We start from the raw sequence: 16,272 nt of genomic DNA on the forward strand, positions 1-16,272 counted from the left end.
TTTACATCCGAGTTATGGCCCTGGGGTTTTTGTTCGTTTAGGATTTCTTGATTTGGGGGTGAGGGGTTCATACCACAAGAACACTTTGAATAACATTCAAAAATAGGGAAGTTACTTCTTGTTTCTTTTTCATTGCTGTATAGAATTGGCAAACTCTATCTGTCTATAAAATAGTCCTTGATTTTGCAGTCATGTGGTGACTGGTATCACATACCATGCTCCAAAATACTATTTTAAACTGCATGGGGATCCTTACGTTGATTCCCCCACAGACTATTTTACCTGTATTTATCTTCATGCTCGTGTACGCAGTATCAAACAATACTTGTATGCCATTGATACTTAAAATGGAAAAACATATTGTCTTTAATAAGGAATTCTAGCAGGCGGGACCCTATAGTTTATATAAGCCTAAAAAAGACTTGAATTGGTATGCTTAAAAATAAGCACCTTAAAATTCAGATGGTGAGTCTTTATTTAGATGCCTACACATAAGGGTTTTAGGTGCATTGGTTTAAGGCTTGGATTGTAAAATTATGAGCTCAATTTTAAGCTTTTTTTTTTTCCCCACTTAAAAGCTTTAAATATTGCCTAGTAATTTTGTTACACAAAAGATATTTGAGTAAAGCTAATTTCCTGGTTTATATGGCTTCCATGAAGGTCTGCTGCTTCTCTCTAAATGTTTGTATTCTATAATGCTTACCTTTTGCAGGCCATTAGGATCTGAAAATCTGCTTCTTAGAGGAGCCACTTTAAAGAATACAGAAAAAATCTTTGGTAAATATCCTATTGATTATTTAAATGGACTCTGAAGTAATAAGCAAACATCAAACAAGATTACAAGCTTATAGTTGCTACTGAGCATATAATTTCTATTGATTTACAACTTTTTTAATAAGGTTTACTGTTGCTGTAATTGCAGTAAAAGTAACTGTTCATGATGTACAGTGACTAAACAGAATTTGGGGGGTGGGGGAGTTTCTAGTTTAGTTTTCAAGGATTAGTGAAAGGTAACTCAAATTCTGCATGTAAATACATGGCTTTTGAACAAGCACTGGGAATTACTGTTGTTGTCCCAGAGCTGTTAAAAATGTGTAACCTGTTTTGCTTATTTGTCAGAACAAATAACCCAAGCAGATATTAATATGGATTATTTAAAAAAAAAAAATCCTTTTAAGCAGTTCCTGATGAAAATTAGACTTTTTGCTAGCCAGTGTATTTTGTGTATAGGAATTGTCTTCATTCCATGGAACATTTTGGATCTTTTAGGAGGCTCAAACTGAGATGTAGGGTTTTTTTCAAGAAAGCATAGTGGGATTAGTAGTTCCATTGCTATCAGGCACTCTTTGCTGGTGACAAAAGGGACAAGGGATCCTCCATCATATCCAACGTCCCTACTCTCAAGAAAGATCTTGGATAACCATGAAGTACTTCACCTAAAATACCAAAATCTTGCATCTTTTTTTTTTTTTCTCCAAAAAGAGCATGAGAAGTATGTATTAATTTAAACTTGCTCTCTTTGCTTTCAGTTGTAATCTGAAATAGATGAACTAATATAATTGCTTTGTACTAAGTGTTTCTGTGAACTTTGGAGGGTGACTTTAATATTTCTGTTAACCTGTATATTGGGCAGAAATATTCCTCATAGGAGTGGCTGTTTCTAGTTGGCCTAACATGTGCAGTGTTTGGTGTCACTCCAGCACAATCCATAACCTACATCATTTTATTTTGGCAATGCACAGATGTACTGGTTTAAGTAGTTTAAATCCATCTTCTTGTTTACAGCCACTTTTAGTTGCCTTTAATTTTCTGAAGTTTAGTCTCTTAATCTGTGTTATCAACAGAATATGTGTAATATCAAAAGATCACTGTTTTCATGTATTATTAAATTTTCATTAAGCAAGTAAAATTGATGGCCATTTTTTTATTCTTCTTGGATGTATGCTGTAGTTTAGCCCTATCTGTATTTTTCTTTTACAATGCATGACTTGGATTCTAAAATTAAAGCCAAAAAAAAGAACTTAAAAACGGCAGGGAATTTATTCAAACCCCAGGTTTGGTTTGTCTGTGACACACAGCAGTATGCTGGCAGTTGGGAAATGTGACTCTGGAATGGGATCTAAGTGCTGCTTGAAATACCCCTCTACAAACCAAGATATGAAAACCATTTCTAATTTTTCAGTATCATCCAAATTTTTGTTCCTTTTGTTCAGACTACAGAGAATTAAAGAAATGACAGAGTGAATTGTGCTTGCATTAAGTTGTTATACTGTGTAGTCTTTAGTAAAACCATTTGTCTAATTGCAGGTGTTGCTATCTACACTGGCATGGAAACGAAGATGGCATTAAATTACCAGGCAAAATCACAGAAGCGATCTGCTGTAGAAAAGTAAGATTTCTAATATTTATTTTGGTAGTGGAAAACTGTATGTTTGAATATACAGTGTGAATAAAATTAGGTTTTTTCCTCCTAAAAGTGTTTCATTGATTTAAAGAGGTAGAGAGACTTAAATTTTGCCTTTTTGTTTGTATAATTTGTTACTTATGAGTTATGTAACACCATATAAATGAAGTTCTCAATACTGAATTATTATTAAATGTTAAAAAAAACCAACCAAACACCTTAATGTAATGCTCACCTTTGTAAGGTATGATGTATTTTGCTGTTCTGAAAGATCTTCCGTCACTGGTTTGAGTACACCTACTGACAGTTTTCCAAGATTATATGCTTCAATATTGTAACTTGTCATTGCAATTAAGTCTTGAATTCAGTAAAGGGTGCCTCTGCACTTAATCTTGGGCCAACTGCAGTAACACAAAGCCTGTCTGTGGTGGGTTTTCCATGGTTTAGCTAAAATTAAAAGTTCATAGAGGCATATATGAAAGGAAAGGTAGACACTGCTGTCCTCAGGGGATGAGCTGACATTGGTTGCTTACTTGTTTTAAAGTAGAGAGGATTATTTTTTTTAGGCCTACTCTGCTATCTGAAATCATCAGCTCTGAGTAAAGTGTCCACCGTTGTGAAAAAACCCAAGGTGTCATTGATTAATGTGAGATGTGCTGACCAGCTGACAGCCCTTCTCTTACACCGTGACTGAGCAATGGTGACATGTTGCTTTCTGTCGTTACTGACGGCTTTCAGTTTATTCCCATCGTTAATGGAAGTATAATTTTAAATGCAAAGTGTTCTTGCCTTTTTTTTTTTTTTAGATCTGTCTGGAAAGAGTTAAAACCATTACAGCTACGTAGCAAACTGTTCTTGATAGATATCTATTTTTCTATAAAAGTACTTATGGGAGTTTTTTATATTGATTCAGGGAAACGGCATTAAAAAGTCTGCAGATAGAAGCCTGGTTATTCTGTTATGATTCCATCTATGCTATTGTTTTCACTAATATACTAGGTTTGGTAATGTCACACACTTTGGAAACAATTACAGCAGTTAACATTTGAAATAGAAAATGGTCCTCAATAATGTTTTTCTTCATTGGGAAAACAATGTAGGGAAGTTACTTAACATCATACCTGTGTTAAACTTGCAACAAAAGTTAGACTGAAGCACAATTGTAACATTTTTTAATAAACTCTCTAGTTTATTAAGTATTTATTTCATAAGCATATATATGCGCTAATGGAATTCTTATTTTGCCCACTTTTTTTTTAGATCAATGAATGTATTTCTTATTGTATACCTCTGTATTCTCATCAGTAAAGCCCTAATAAATACTGTCCTGAAGTATGTGTGGCAGAGTGAACCATTTCGTGATGAGCCATGGTATAATCAGAAAACAGAGCCGGAAAGGAAAAGAAATCTGGTATGGAAATAAATTAAAATACCAAAAAAAAGTTTCACTAAACCCTTTATTTATAAGAATCATACTAAGAAGTATATACAACCTGCTTGCTTGCCAATCTTAAGTTGTTGCTTGTTTTGCTAACAATGGTGACAGTATATTTGTAGGAAGCTTGTATATTAAACTTTTGCACTTAAGTAATATGTGTGAATTCAACTGATGATAAAATATGTGGTTTAGTTGAAAAAGCCTGATGAAAGTGCTTTGGAGTTTCCTGTCACCGATGCGAATTACTGAAGAAGTGACCTCTTGCAGAGAAATGTGGGACTAAAAAGAAGCCCACAGCTATTGGCAGTCATATAACAGACCTGTGTTCAAAACAATCTGTAAAAATATCCCTCCACAGCTTAGTTTCATATAGCCCTGTAACTGTCCTGAGCACAAGAGGCCAGCAACAGAGATGCCAGTGTCTGATGTCTTTAGGGAGCAAGGGCATAGTCCTGAATGGATACCCTGATGATTCAAATTAATGAACTGAACCCAGCACTACAGAAAGAGTATTATTTAACCAAATCCTTCCAGTCAGTCTAGGGGGAGAATTTCCTTCTTTGTTCTAAATCCATGATGAGCACACGCTAGCCACGCGTGGTACAGATTCTCATTACTACCAGTAACACCATCTCGACCTGCTCAGCAGGCTGCCCACGCCTCCAACTAGTGTCCACCAGTCAAAAAACTGAGCCAAGTTACATGCATGCATTCTGCTCGTATTGAGAGGAGGAAGGGAAACCCTTTATTAATGAAATGCTGCCGGATAGGTACGTAATTAGGTAAACCTTGGATGAGTTACCGTAGTTTTATGATCTTCTGGTAACTTATGAATGTACATTTTATAGTTTCCCTTGTTCTCCATACAGGTGTTCACCATTCATATACATCACTCTCATGAGTTGCTCTTAGAACTTTACAACAGTGATGTGTAACTGTACTCTGCACCTATATGATTTGCTTTTGTTGTTGTTTTACAAAGTTAAAGTTAAAACGAAGGGGATTTTCTTCATGACAAGTTGATTTGTGATGTTATAAATCATGAAGTTATACATCCTGTGCTGAACTGTGAGCTGACAGGTGTTGCTTATGGTTTGAAAGTTACTAGTAAAAGCTTTGCAAATGTACATAGACATTTTTTGGTTTTGATGGTAGACGAAAAAATGTCTATTTTCGTCTTTTGGCAGTTTCTTCGAGCTTTTACAGACTTCCTTGCATTCATGGTTCTTTTCAACTACATTATTCCTGTATCCATGTATGTCACTGTGGAAATGCAGAAATTTCTTGGCTCTTATTTCCTTACATGGGATGAGGAAATGTTTGATGAGGACACAGGTGAAGGACCACTGGTGAACACTTCTGACCTCAATGAAGAGTTGGGACAGGTAAATTTCATGAATGATAAATTTTTCAACTGTTTCTACCATAACTTTTTATTTTCAGACTATTGGTTCAAATTATTTTTGCAACTTAATATGCATTTTCCTTACTGCTGATTACCTTTAAGATTTGAGATCTGATTTTCAGAATCAAAAATTCTGATTTCTCAAGCCAGTCAGTCAATTGGCATTACTGTTCTAGTAAAGGATAAGCATTGTAAGAAGGTAGTAGTGATTTCTCTCCATTGACTATAGGGGAGATTATATAAGCATACAATTTCCTTAGAGTAAAAGTCAGATGGAAGAAAACTCTTCTTGTCTGGCTAGACCGACAGCAAATGTTGAGATACAAATTTCATGCAGTAAAATGATTGACTGTCACTCTAATTTTCCAAAGGAAATTCTGTTTTAAGAAAATCATGACTGTGACACAGATATGCAAAAATATTTTTCTGAGAAAATATTTAGTCTCTCTCTGAATTAAAAATGTTTTCAAATAAGTAATCTTATAGTTCAGATTTTGGTTCTATTTTTGATATAGTTATCCTTAATGCAGGGGTTCATTGTGAAAGATTAAATTAATGGAAAAATTAATATTGAGACAAAAGGAATGTTTCCAGGGCGATAACAGTGCACATGTGCATAACTATGTAACCATTAGTCCAGAGGCCTCATTTACACTAAGATAATTGTAGTGGGGAATTCTGATACTACCCTAAGGGACTGTTGTGAGTGTAACTGATCATAATCCAGGCATGTACATTAAATAATTATCCCTGGGAAATGGAATTTGTGTGCATTTTGTTTCCATAAATATCTGTCTTGCAGCAAGAAAGATATTAAAAACCAAAAAGCAGCTTGAGGTAAGAGTGAAAGTAGGTTAGCACATAATTTGTGTTATGAGGCAAAAGATAGCTTTGAGACTCTTGTATAGTCTTTCTGTGCCCACGTTTCTGTGGAAAATTACTCCCAAAAGAAATTGTTGTCTTCCTTTTCTGAAAGAGCCTGAGTAAGGGCCTTTTAAGGAAGGTGTAATCCAGTAATAATCTCAGTTATGTTGAGACCTTAGAAGATCTCTGTTCATATTCCTGCTATGTGCTCATTTGCAGATTGAGTATGTCTTCACAGATAAAACAGGAACGTTAACGGAGAACAACATGGAATTTGTAGAGTGTTGCATTGAAGGGCACGTTTATGTACCACACGTTGTTTGCAATGGCCAAATACTCCATGATTGTACAGGCATTGATATGATCGATTCTTCTCCAGGAGGAAGTGGAAAGGTATGATGACTTTCTAGATTCTTGGGTTTTGGGGGTTTTTTTTACAATGAGACATGAAAAATGAACTGTGCTGTGGAAGGGAATATTAGGAATAAAACATCCTTGAATTTCACTAATCAAATAACTGCAGGAAATAGATCGCAACATAGACACTTTCCTTTCCTTTCCTAGTTTTTGCAGGCAAAGAGTCAGAGATCACTTAGAAAGATCTGATCTAGTAGTTAGTTTATTGAGTTCCAATTAGTGAATTTAGGTATGTAAAATACTAAATAAGTGCAGATGGATTGGCAGTCAATACTATTTACTATACTTGGCATAGGGTCAGTTAGCATAGGATACCAAGATCATCATAATAAGCTTACCATATGTATCTTAAATGTTACCACATGCAATAAATGTCAGCTACCAACCCATGGATGCCTGCTGTCAGGTAAGGGGTGTCTCAGCCTGGAGGGGTAACTTTGAGGGGCATCCCTCCCCAAGGGGAGGTCACCACACACAGCCAGCTGCTATGGAAGGAGAGCTCAATGGACCCTGATGGCTGCAGATAGTTATAGTGCAAAGGGGTTCATCTGTAGACAGGTTTTCTGCTGTGTTAATGCAGTTTCAGGCACTTGGCAGTCCAGTCTCCAGCAAAACTGCGGTGTTTTTTGTTTGTTTTCATGCTGTCTTCTCACTGATAGCCTCGCACAGTAGGATTATCTTCGGTTAGGCCTAGCTGCCGAGCATCCACCTGGACCAAAGTTCAGTTAGTTTAAACAGAAGTGCATTCATCACACTAGAGGAAGATGCAAAGGCTTAATTGGAAGTTTCTTAACTTCCTGCAGCTGTAAAACTGAATTCAATAAACCCCCAAAATATAGGACTTTCTCGCTTTAATAGCTAAAGAAACGTAATAGCTCAGTTGCATTGAACATTAGCTACATTAGGGAACGCAAGACAGGAAACTTCTCAAGGGGGAAAAGGAGTGCTCAGTGTAAACACTTACTTAGTCATCACTGAGTGAACATGTGGCCAGAAAATGGTTTATGGTGAAATTAAATTTCTTCAAATGTGACTTAATGTAGCCACATCTGAAATGTGCTACACACAGCATGTATGTGCTGTGGCTTTTTTGCTGTGAAAAGCAAAGTTAGTTGAAAGTTAGGGAGACCTGACATGGCAGCTGCTGAGCAGGGTGTAAATGGGCAGGATAATCATAACCCAAGGACAATATATTTTTAAATATATCAATGCGGTCTCAAATCCTACTTTGGCCTTACCCTTCGCTGTGGCAAAATGAGGCCTCTTAGAATATGTTGGTGTAATTCAACAGCCTTATGGCTCTCACCCATGGCCCTCAGCACGTGGTCCCAAGATATGCTGTATTTTTATCTTGGAATTATAACAACACAGACAGCTTGTATTGGGCAGCACAGAAGAATAAAATTCAGATGCAAAGGTACAGATAGAAAACAGCCAGGTATCCATGAAATACAAATCTTTCTGGTGTCAGAAGCTGCCATTGCCAAACCATCTGGAACTATAGAAGTTGTTGCTCCAGCTGCCAAAATGTCAACACTCCTTTTATATTTTTGATAGCTCTGAAGCTATCAAAGCTTCAAACTGCGTAAGAAATTGAAATCTCTAAACCCTGTTAACACTTGTGCTCCAGGTGTTGCATCCTACTGTCTGGACTAAGGACTCCTGGAATTGTACCTTGACTAGTGTCATGCTTTGACCCCAGCTGGCACTTAAGCCCCACACAGCCACTTGCTCAGTCCCCCCACAGTGGGATGGGGAGAGAATCAGAAGAGTGAAAGAGAGAAAACTTGTGGGTTGAGGTAAATACACTTTAATAGGGAAAACAAAAGCTGTGTGTGCAAGCAAAGTAAAACAAGAAATCTATTTACCACTTCCCACAGGCCAGGCAGGTGTTCAGCCATCCCCAAGAAGGCAGGGCTCCATCATGTGTAGTTGATTACTTAGGAAGACAACTGCTATTGCTCTGAATGTCCCCAGCTTTATATTGTGAGCGTGATGCCATTTGGTATGGGATATCCCTTTGGTCAGTTGGGGTCAGCTGTCCTGGCTGTGTCCCCTCCTAGCTCCTTGTGCACTCCTAGCCTACACACTGGTGGGGTGGAGTGAGGAGTAGAAAAGGCCTTGACGCTGTGTAAGCACTGCTCAGCAGTAACGAAAACATCCCTGTGTTATCAGCACTGCTTCCAGCACAAATCCAAACCACAACCCCCTACCAGCTACTCTGGAGAAAATTTACTCCACCCCAGCCAAAACCAGCACAGCTAGTATTTAATGCATGTTGTTAAAGCTTAAGCAAAAGTAAAGAAAAGCCTGTAGCTGTACCTGGGCACTCGAAGCAGAAGATGCAGACTCTGTTTTGGGCATCAGCAGCCTGACTTGTATAGCAATGCTGGTAGCACTAGCAGCTCTTAATCTGTTGTGTTGTTACTGTGACACTGATAACCTTCCAAAGGAGAACTTCTCAAAGCAATACTTGAAGGTGATGATGCATCATGACAACCATTCCTTTTATTTTATTTTAGGAGAGAGAAGAACTATTTTTCCGAGCTCTTTGTCTTTGCCACACCGTTCAGGTAAAAGATGATGACAGCGTAGATGGATTGAAGAAAAACCGGTTCTCAAGAAGATCCTGTATATATATCTCCTCATCGCCTGATGAGGTTGCTTTAGTCGAGGGAATACAGCGGTATGTGTGTAATTAACTATTACACTTTCTTAAACTAGAGGCCTCAGTGAAGTTCAAAATTGTTTTCAGCACAAGAATTGTAATAACGAGCACCAAATCATGTAGAGCTGGTGAGTTCTTAACATACAGTCACGGTTATCCATTCTTGTAAATCAAATAAAAACAATTTGTGCTTGGTTTTTTATTTCCCCAGAAGATAAACTTGGTCTTAAATCCTCATGACATGCTTAAACTGGATCATCATCTATTTGTTGCATTCAGTCTCTTGATGTGTGTTTCATTTTACAGACTTGGTTACACCTATCTAAGGCTGAAGGACAATTTTATGGAGATCTTAAATCGGGAAAACAACCTAGAGAAGTGAGTAGTGAAAAACGTAACAAAACAGACTGATGAGAAGTTTTGATTGATCAGTTTAATAAATCATTCCTAATAATGATTAATAACAAATATACATTAACTCTTCAGAAAAGTCAGAAATTGCACATTTTAGTAAAAAAACTAATGATCTACTGATATTTATAATTTTAATTGACCCTGTAATTCTATATTTTCACTTAGTCTATTAGTTTGACAGTATATGCTATGTGAAATATTAATATGACAACAAAGGTGTGAGGTTCATGACCTAATTGTTTTAGGAACTATGGGTATTTTCCCTTTTTTCTAAGGCAAATAATGTTTTCTTACTAGAAAATGGTATGTACCCAACTCGTTTTTCACAAAAAATCCATATAATTCATGGGAGGGTAATATCTGGAGAATAAATTTTTATAGCTGGTTTGAAAAAAATTTAAAACAGATACTGGTGTCTTTGTTATTTTCCTTTGGCATGTAGAATAATTTCTGTAGCCCATAATATGTGTAAAAATTTTCAAGAACCTTTAAGTAGCACAGCTGTTCAGTTGGATGTAGGAAATTTTACCTTACACTGTAGATGTCTGTTGTATATCTGGGTCTGCCTGTGTATGTGCTCTGCCAACTACACAGGGACTCCTGGACACAAATATAGGAACTCTGCTGTCATTTCCCCCGTTTTGGGGGAATGTGGAGGATTTTTCTTGAAGGTTGTTTCAGACTTCTATGGCTCAGCTCTTAAGAACTGGAGTCGTTACCGTTTGGTGACCTAGGAAGGCACTGGATCGCCATTAGGAGGTTGTTCCAAAACGCATCACGTTTTGTGGACATGGGCCTGATCCAGCTCCTTGTTAGAATCTGTTGTAACTCTTAATGAAGTAAGCACCGTGGCCTTGCACAGATTTGAATGCTGGGGTGTTGTAAGGACATAGAACTGAATCAGCTAACAAGCAGGTCTATTTTATACGCAAAATATTGAGAGATGAATCCTGAAAAGACTGGGAGCAATGATTGGGATGCATATGTTTGTGCTGGAAAAGGGGTCTCTCCTAATTAAAAGGAAATAGGTAAGAGAGTGGTAAATGATAAACGTATATAAAGTGATTAATGATACAGAAACAGTATGACAGGAGCTTGTGTTTATTTTTCCTTCTAAAAAGGCAAAGGAATATGGTATAAAATCAAATGTATAAAACCGACAGAAACGTAAGACCAATAAAAAGAAACAGTTTTTTAATTTTATTAACTTGTGAGTCAAAACTTGAGCAAGATTAATGAAATTAGCCAGGCATTTAGGGAGATGGGAATAGTCAAAATTAGAAAAAATAAATGCTTCTCTGTAAACACCTATGTTTCAAGTTCTAAGGTGTAAGTAGCAATTTACTTTAAGTAATGCAGCGCTGTACTGCACGTTTTCTGCCCTTCTGCTTAAATTAGATTAACTGTACATCTGTACATACTTAACGAACATCATGCAGATAATTTCTGTTTGAACGAATGAGAGGCTAAGGGCCATCCCTGTTTATTATTGGTAACGTGCTGTTTCCTTTGGTACCAGTTCCATACTCCCTAGTGCTCAACATGATTTTCCATGTTTGAAGTAGTGTTTTGCTTGATATGCTTGAAATCATAGTAACTAGTTTAGGGATCTGGAAAAGCAGAGTTCGTTAAACAATAAACCTGTTTCTGTTTCAGGTTTGAATTATTAGAGGTTTTGAGTTTTGATTCTGTGAGACGGCGGATGAGCGTAATTGTTAAGTCTTCAACAGGTAGGGCTCTGTCACATCCTGTTCCTTCTTAGATGTTTTTGTTTTACTTGAATTTATTTCTGGTTTATTGAAGCATTAGTCAGTCTGTGTGCCTTTCTTTACAAAAAAGGGCATTGGCTACCAAGCTGAGTGCAAATGTTACAAAATGTTGGAAGGAATATTTTTGAAGGCTTAGTAATTTGGGTGGGTTTGTTTTTTTTAAGGAGGACACATTTGGCCATTTTGAATTCCATATGCTGTCTCTTTTAGGTGATATATTTCTGTTTTGTAAGGGAGCGGATTCTTCCATATTTCCTAGAGTTAAAGAAGGCAAAATCGAACAGATACGATCCAGGGTTGAACGCAATGCAGTGGTAAGATTCCATTTTATTGATCTGTTCATGTGGTATCGGTGTCAAAGAAAATGTCGTGACCTAACGTCCTGCTTGATGTGGTAGCAGATGTTTCTCCCCAGGCACCGAGGTTACCCTATGCCAAAGTGCACACAGGCTGCAGGGGTAGCAGTCTGTTACTCCCTTATTTGAATCTGTCCTCCCTCCCATCTTCCCCATGGCAGTTGTGGTGAGGCATGAATGCACTAGATGTGCACAGCTGTGTGTTATACCGGAGCTCAATTAGCTTTTTAGGATGGCATTTTCACAACTGTGTTGGCTTGAACTAATTTCTGAATGAAAGAAAAGTGAAAAACTTCACTGAAATTCTCATCCCTGCCTTCCGTCCCCAGACTTAGCAGTTGTGATTTGCTGCCTTTGCTTCACAAGCTCTTAAAAAAGAAAATCTGTCAGAGCATGACGTAGTGCTTCTTATGGGGAAACAGTGCAGTGATCATCCTTATACTTACCTTTTTGCTTGCTAAAAATGAACTGTGAACTGTCTGATCACCTTTAAAAGAAATTCAGAAGTTGGTTATACCTAAAAGGTAGTATTTGGAGTTGTAAAATACTGAAGTTTGCTGTGTCCAAAAATATACAGAACCCATTGCAGTGCAATATGACTGCCGGTCTTATAAATAGACTCATCGGATGGTGTGGGCTGGAAGGGACCTTAAAGCCCATCCAGTTCCACCCCCACTGCCATGGGCAGGGACACCTTCCACTAGACCAGGTTGCTCAAAGCCTCATCCAGCCTGGCCTTGAACACTTCCAGGGATGGGGCATCCACAGCTTCTCTGGGCAACCTGTTCCTGTGCCTCACCACTAAATCTAAACCTAACCTCTTTCAATTTAAAGCCATTATCCCTTTTCCTGTCACTACAGGCCCTTGTAAACAGGATAAAATTTGCTACCATCCAGCACTCAATACAAATGGCTTTTGAATACTTCTCCCTCTGGACTGGTAATAATTAACTATACAAAGACCAACTGGATTAAAATTTATGATAATAAAGTGCCAGTTAAATGATGTTGTGAGAGACAGTACATTTGAGATGGCAATTTCTCTGTCATAGTAGCTTTTTCCTGCCTTACAGAGCCTAGATTCTTTCTTATTCATCACACAGTCCAGAAGTCTGATCCAGTCTGAAACACCCGCAGCTAAATTCTAGCTTTCACTTGACTGAAATGGCACAGTTGGATTTCACTTTCCACACTCTGATGTTTTGTCCTTGTCTCTGCTACAACACAGCATCAAAATCGGACTCTTCAGAGCTACTAATTATATTATTGTTATTTATTCTGAGTCATCCTGCCTAATTATACGCATAGGGAAGGAAACTTTTACTGTGACTCTCCTTTCCCCGGTCATCTCATACATCCGGTTGGGTGGCTGAGCTGTTTCTCTTTCGGAGGATGGAGGTTTGTCCCTCAGGTTGTAACTGCTTCCAGGGCAACACAGAATCAAGCTCACCCATGTTGTAGTCTAGACTGTACTGTACTAGTCTATACTATCCTCACCTCACTATAGAAGTGAGTAGTAGAACTCTGTTAACATGTTTATTTTGTTAATAGTAGAATCATTCCAATATTTCAACTGTTGCAGCATAAATACCAGCAAGAAATCTAAGAGGAGTTTTCTAAGAGGCATTTTGTTTCTCTTGATTCCATTCTTTAGGAGGGACTGCGAACATTGTGCGTTGCCTACAAAAAGCTCACAGCAGAAGAGTATAGCAGTGCACAGAAGCTGCTTCAGAACGCAAAGTTGGCCCTCCAGGACCGGGAAAAAAAACTGGCAGAAGTGTATGAGAAGATAGAAAGAGATTTCATTCTACTTGGTGCTACAGCTGTTGAAGATCGGTTGGTACACTTCTTAGTTTCTTAGGTTTTCTGATGTTACCAAAGTAGTTGAAGACTCTCTTGCAACTCTTTTTTGGGATTAGAGATCTGTTTGAAAAACCTTTGATTTGAATCAATTCCCTTAGCTTACTAAAGTTATACATGCTAATTTTATAATTTAGTAAACTAGTAACATCAGTTAAGTGTACAAAAATCAGTATATTCAAGCCACTTACATGCAGTTCTTGTGATCATACCTTACTCAAAAAATGCTAGGGCAGAGTTTTGGATGAAGGAACTACAAATTGTTGGTATTGAGGAAATGAAAAAAGAATCTTCAGGTCTTCCAAAAAAAAATCAAAAACTGTTAAAACTGGGAGGTAACTTTAATAAGTCAGCAGGACTTCACAGTTTGAAGTCATTAGCTGAAAGCACTGAAAATGTTTGAAGTGAAGGTGTCCCTGCCCATGGCAGGGGGGTTGGAACTGGATGGTCTTTAAGGTCCCTTCCAGCCCAAACCATTCTGTGATTCTATGCCTCTAAGAAATGCTTGTCTGGGGAATGAAGCATCTTGTCTTTTAGGCTATCTAAATGAAGGGTGAAACTTTATAAGTGTCAAAACTAATTATTTATAAAGTACAACTCCCCCAAACGTTTTTGGATTCACACCATGGGTAGAAGTCTCAGTTCTGATAACTTCTATGGTGATGCTTTATTTGGTTATCAAAAACTTCCAGTGAGGACCTCTGAATTTCCCATGTCCAAGCAACATATCAATGTATGTTGTCAATTGACTTCCACAGACTACAAGAAAAAGCTGCTGACACTATTGAAGCGCTCCAGAAAGCTGGAATTAACGTTTGGGTTCTGACTGGAGACAAAATGGAGACTGCTGCAGCTACTTGCTATGCTTGCAAACTGTTCCGGAGAAATACACAAATACTTGAGCTAACCACAAAGAAAATTGAGGAGCAGAGTTTACACGATGTGCTTTTTGACCTAAGCAAAACTGTCCTAAGACACAGTGGCAGCTTAACCAGGGATACTTTCTCAGGGTAAGGAACAAGTTGAACCTCAAGCCAGGAATGGGCTTCTGTGTGTTTCAGAAACGATTACATGATTGACCTGAAGAGCGGCAACGTTCTGTGTTTTGGTTTCTGTTGTTAAAGCCTGCATTGTTGTATGGCAAGAAAGTGTACGTTTGTTCTATGTAAGTTTTTAAATTTTCAGTCATGGCTCTTTTTCTACCTCGTTTCTGGTATTGCTTTACCTGTTAAAAGAAAAATAACGGCTGGCATTGTGATTATATATTTTTCCACTGAAAAAAATTTTTATTCTCGGCAAAAATGATTGTAAAGCTAAATACTGTTTCTAACTTTTTAAAAAGGAAGCAGATGTGAGGTACTCCTGTACGCTCCTGTTAGTATGTGGTGTGACTTGAAGACCAAGGCCACAGAGAACAACAATATATGGCCCTACTGCACTATTTCTAGGGAAGATTATGTTATGTTTACAGACAGGTGATAGGCAGCAGCTTTGTACCAAATCTTCTGGTGTGCATAAAAATACTTAGTGTCCTAAATGATAAAGAAATCATTGACTTGTGTATTTTGAATATCCATAGAAGGACAGGTATCATATATCCAGAACAATATATACGTGTCCTTGAAACGTACCATGGAATAAGATAGAAAATAGCATTAAAGAGCAAGAAAAATAGGTATAATGTAAATTATACCTCATACAGGTAGTAAATTAGGTTACTTATTTGAAGCTTAGTAGCTGGTAAACATTACTTGCTCTCATCCTCTTAAGATGTTAAGAGGATAAAAAGAAGTTACTGGTCTTCTGGACATAATGGTGTATCTTTGCTTTGGTTTTCTTTTTAATATGGAACAGCTAGAAACTTGATTTTATATGCATTTGTAAAAAGTTTGTAGTAAAATAACAAGCTTTTGTGATAATATTTTAGTAGAGTTGCTAAAACTCAGCTTTACAGCTGGAGGCTCTGGGCCAGGGCATTTTTCTTGCTCTCCTTACACTTTAAGCCCCATTGGTCTAATCAAGGACATCTGTATATTCTGTCATCTGTACCACGTTTAGCTTAAGTCCCACAGGTCTTTGTATGTTTAAACGTTGTTGGTTAAACTTGTACAGTGCCAAGTTTCTAGACATGAAGACTCGTCAGAATTTATTGTCCTTGGCTCCAGCGTTGGAGAATGTCCTAAGATAGCAAGAGCAGGATGCTGCTGGGATGTTCAAGTTCAGGCTGACGGTCTTTCACTGTAACACATCAAACGATCAGTGTGTTGCCTGAAGTCCATACTAATCCATTTTTGGTGGATATCATTGCACACTAATGTTGTTGCCCTCTTTGGGCCAATGGTAACAAAGTGAAGGATCCATGAACCGTTACTAAATACAGTTTACAGTACTTTATATTATTTGTCAAAAATGGCCTGTGTTCTAATAGGGAAGATGGAGATGCTTAAAATACATTAATCTTAAATACTGTGCTTTCCTCACAACCATTGGTCCTGGTGAAACCATGTTTGTTGAAAACCCAGGCGCAGTACTATAACCTTGGAGCACTGAAACCGGAGCACAGGTAAACCCCAGAGTATGTTTATACAACACTCGCTGCAGAGCTGGGGCCTGAGGCTGCTGCGCGATGCAGGCAGATGCCAGGGTGCTCTGAAATAACTAGTTTGGGTGCTGCAGA

General features: G+C 37.8%; 1 protein-coding gene across 1 annotated transcript in view; it reads left to right on the forward strand.

Annotated features, from left to right (window-relative positions):
• LOC104510392 (probable phospholipid-transporting ATPase IH) overlaps positions 1 to 16,272 on the forward strand; it is a gene marked incomplete at its 5' end in the record, with an annotated part of 66,397 nt that overhangs the window by 27,772 nt on the left and 22,353 nt on the right. The window contains 11 exons of the mRNA XM_010152626.1: positions 713 to 777; positions 2,308 to 2,389; positions 3,665 to 3,815; positions 5,030 to 5,227; positions 6,331 to 6,504; positions 9,051 to 9,214; positions 9,503 to 9,574; positions 11,267 to 11,340; positions 11,590 to 11,693; positions 13,390 to 13,571; positions 14,354 to 14,605. Of these exons, the coding sequence (XP_010150928.1) occupies positions 713 to 777; positions 2,308 to 2,389; positions 3,665 to 3,815; positions 5,030 to 5,227; positions 6,331 to 6,504; positions 9,051 to 9,214; positions 9,503 to 9,574; positions 11,267 to 11,340; positions 11,590 to 11,693; positions 13,390 to 13,571; positions 14,354 to 14,605 (1,518 nt within the window). The remainder of the gene's footprint in view (positions 1 to 712; positions 778 to 2,307; positions 2,390 to 3,664; positions 3,816 to 5,029; positions 5,228 to 6,330; positions 6,505 to 9,050; positions 9,215 to 9,502; positions 9,575 to 11,266; positions 11,341 to 11,589; positions 11,694 to 13,389; positions 13,572 to 14,353; positions 14,606 to 16,272) is intronic.

Source organism: Eurypyga helias, unplaced genomic scaffold (assembly GCF_000690775.1).
Source record: "Eurypyga helias isolate BGI_N326 unplaced genomic scaffold, ASM69077v1 scaffold8615, whole genome shotgun sequence".
NCBI lineage: Eukaryota > Metazoa > Chordata > Aves > Eurypygiformes > Eurypygidae > Eurypyga > Eurypyga helias.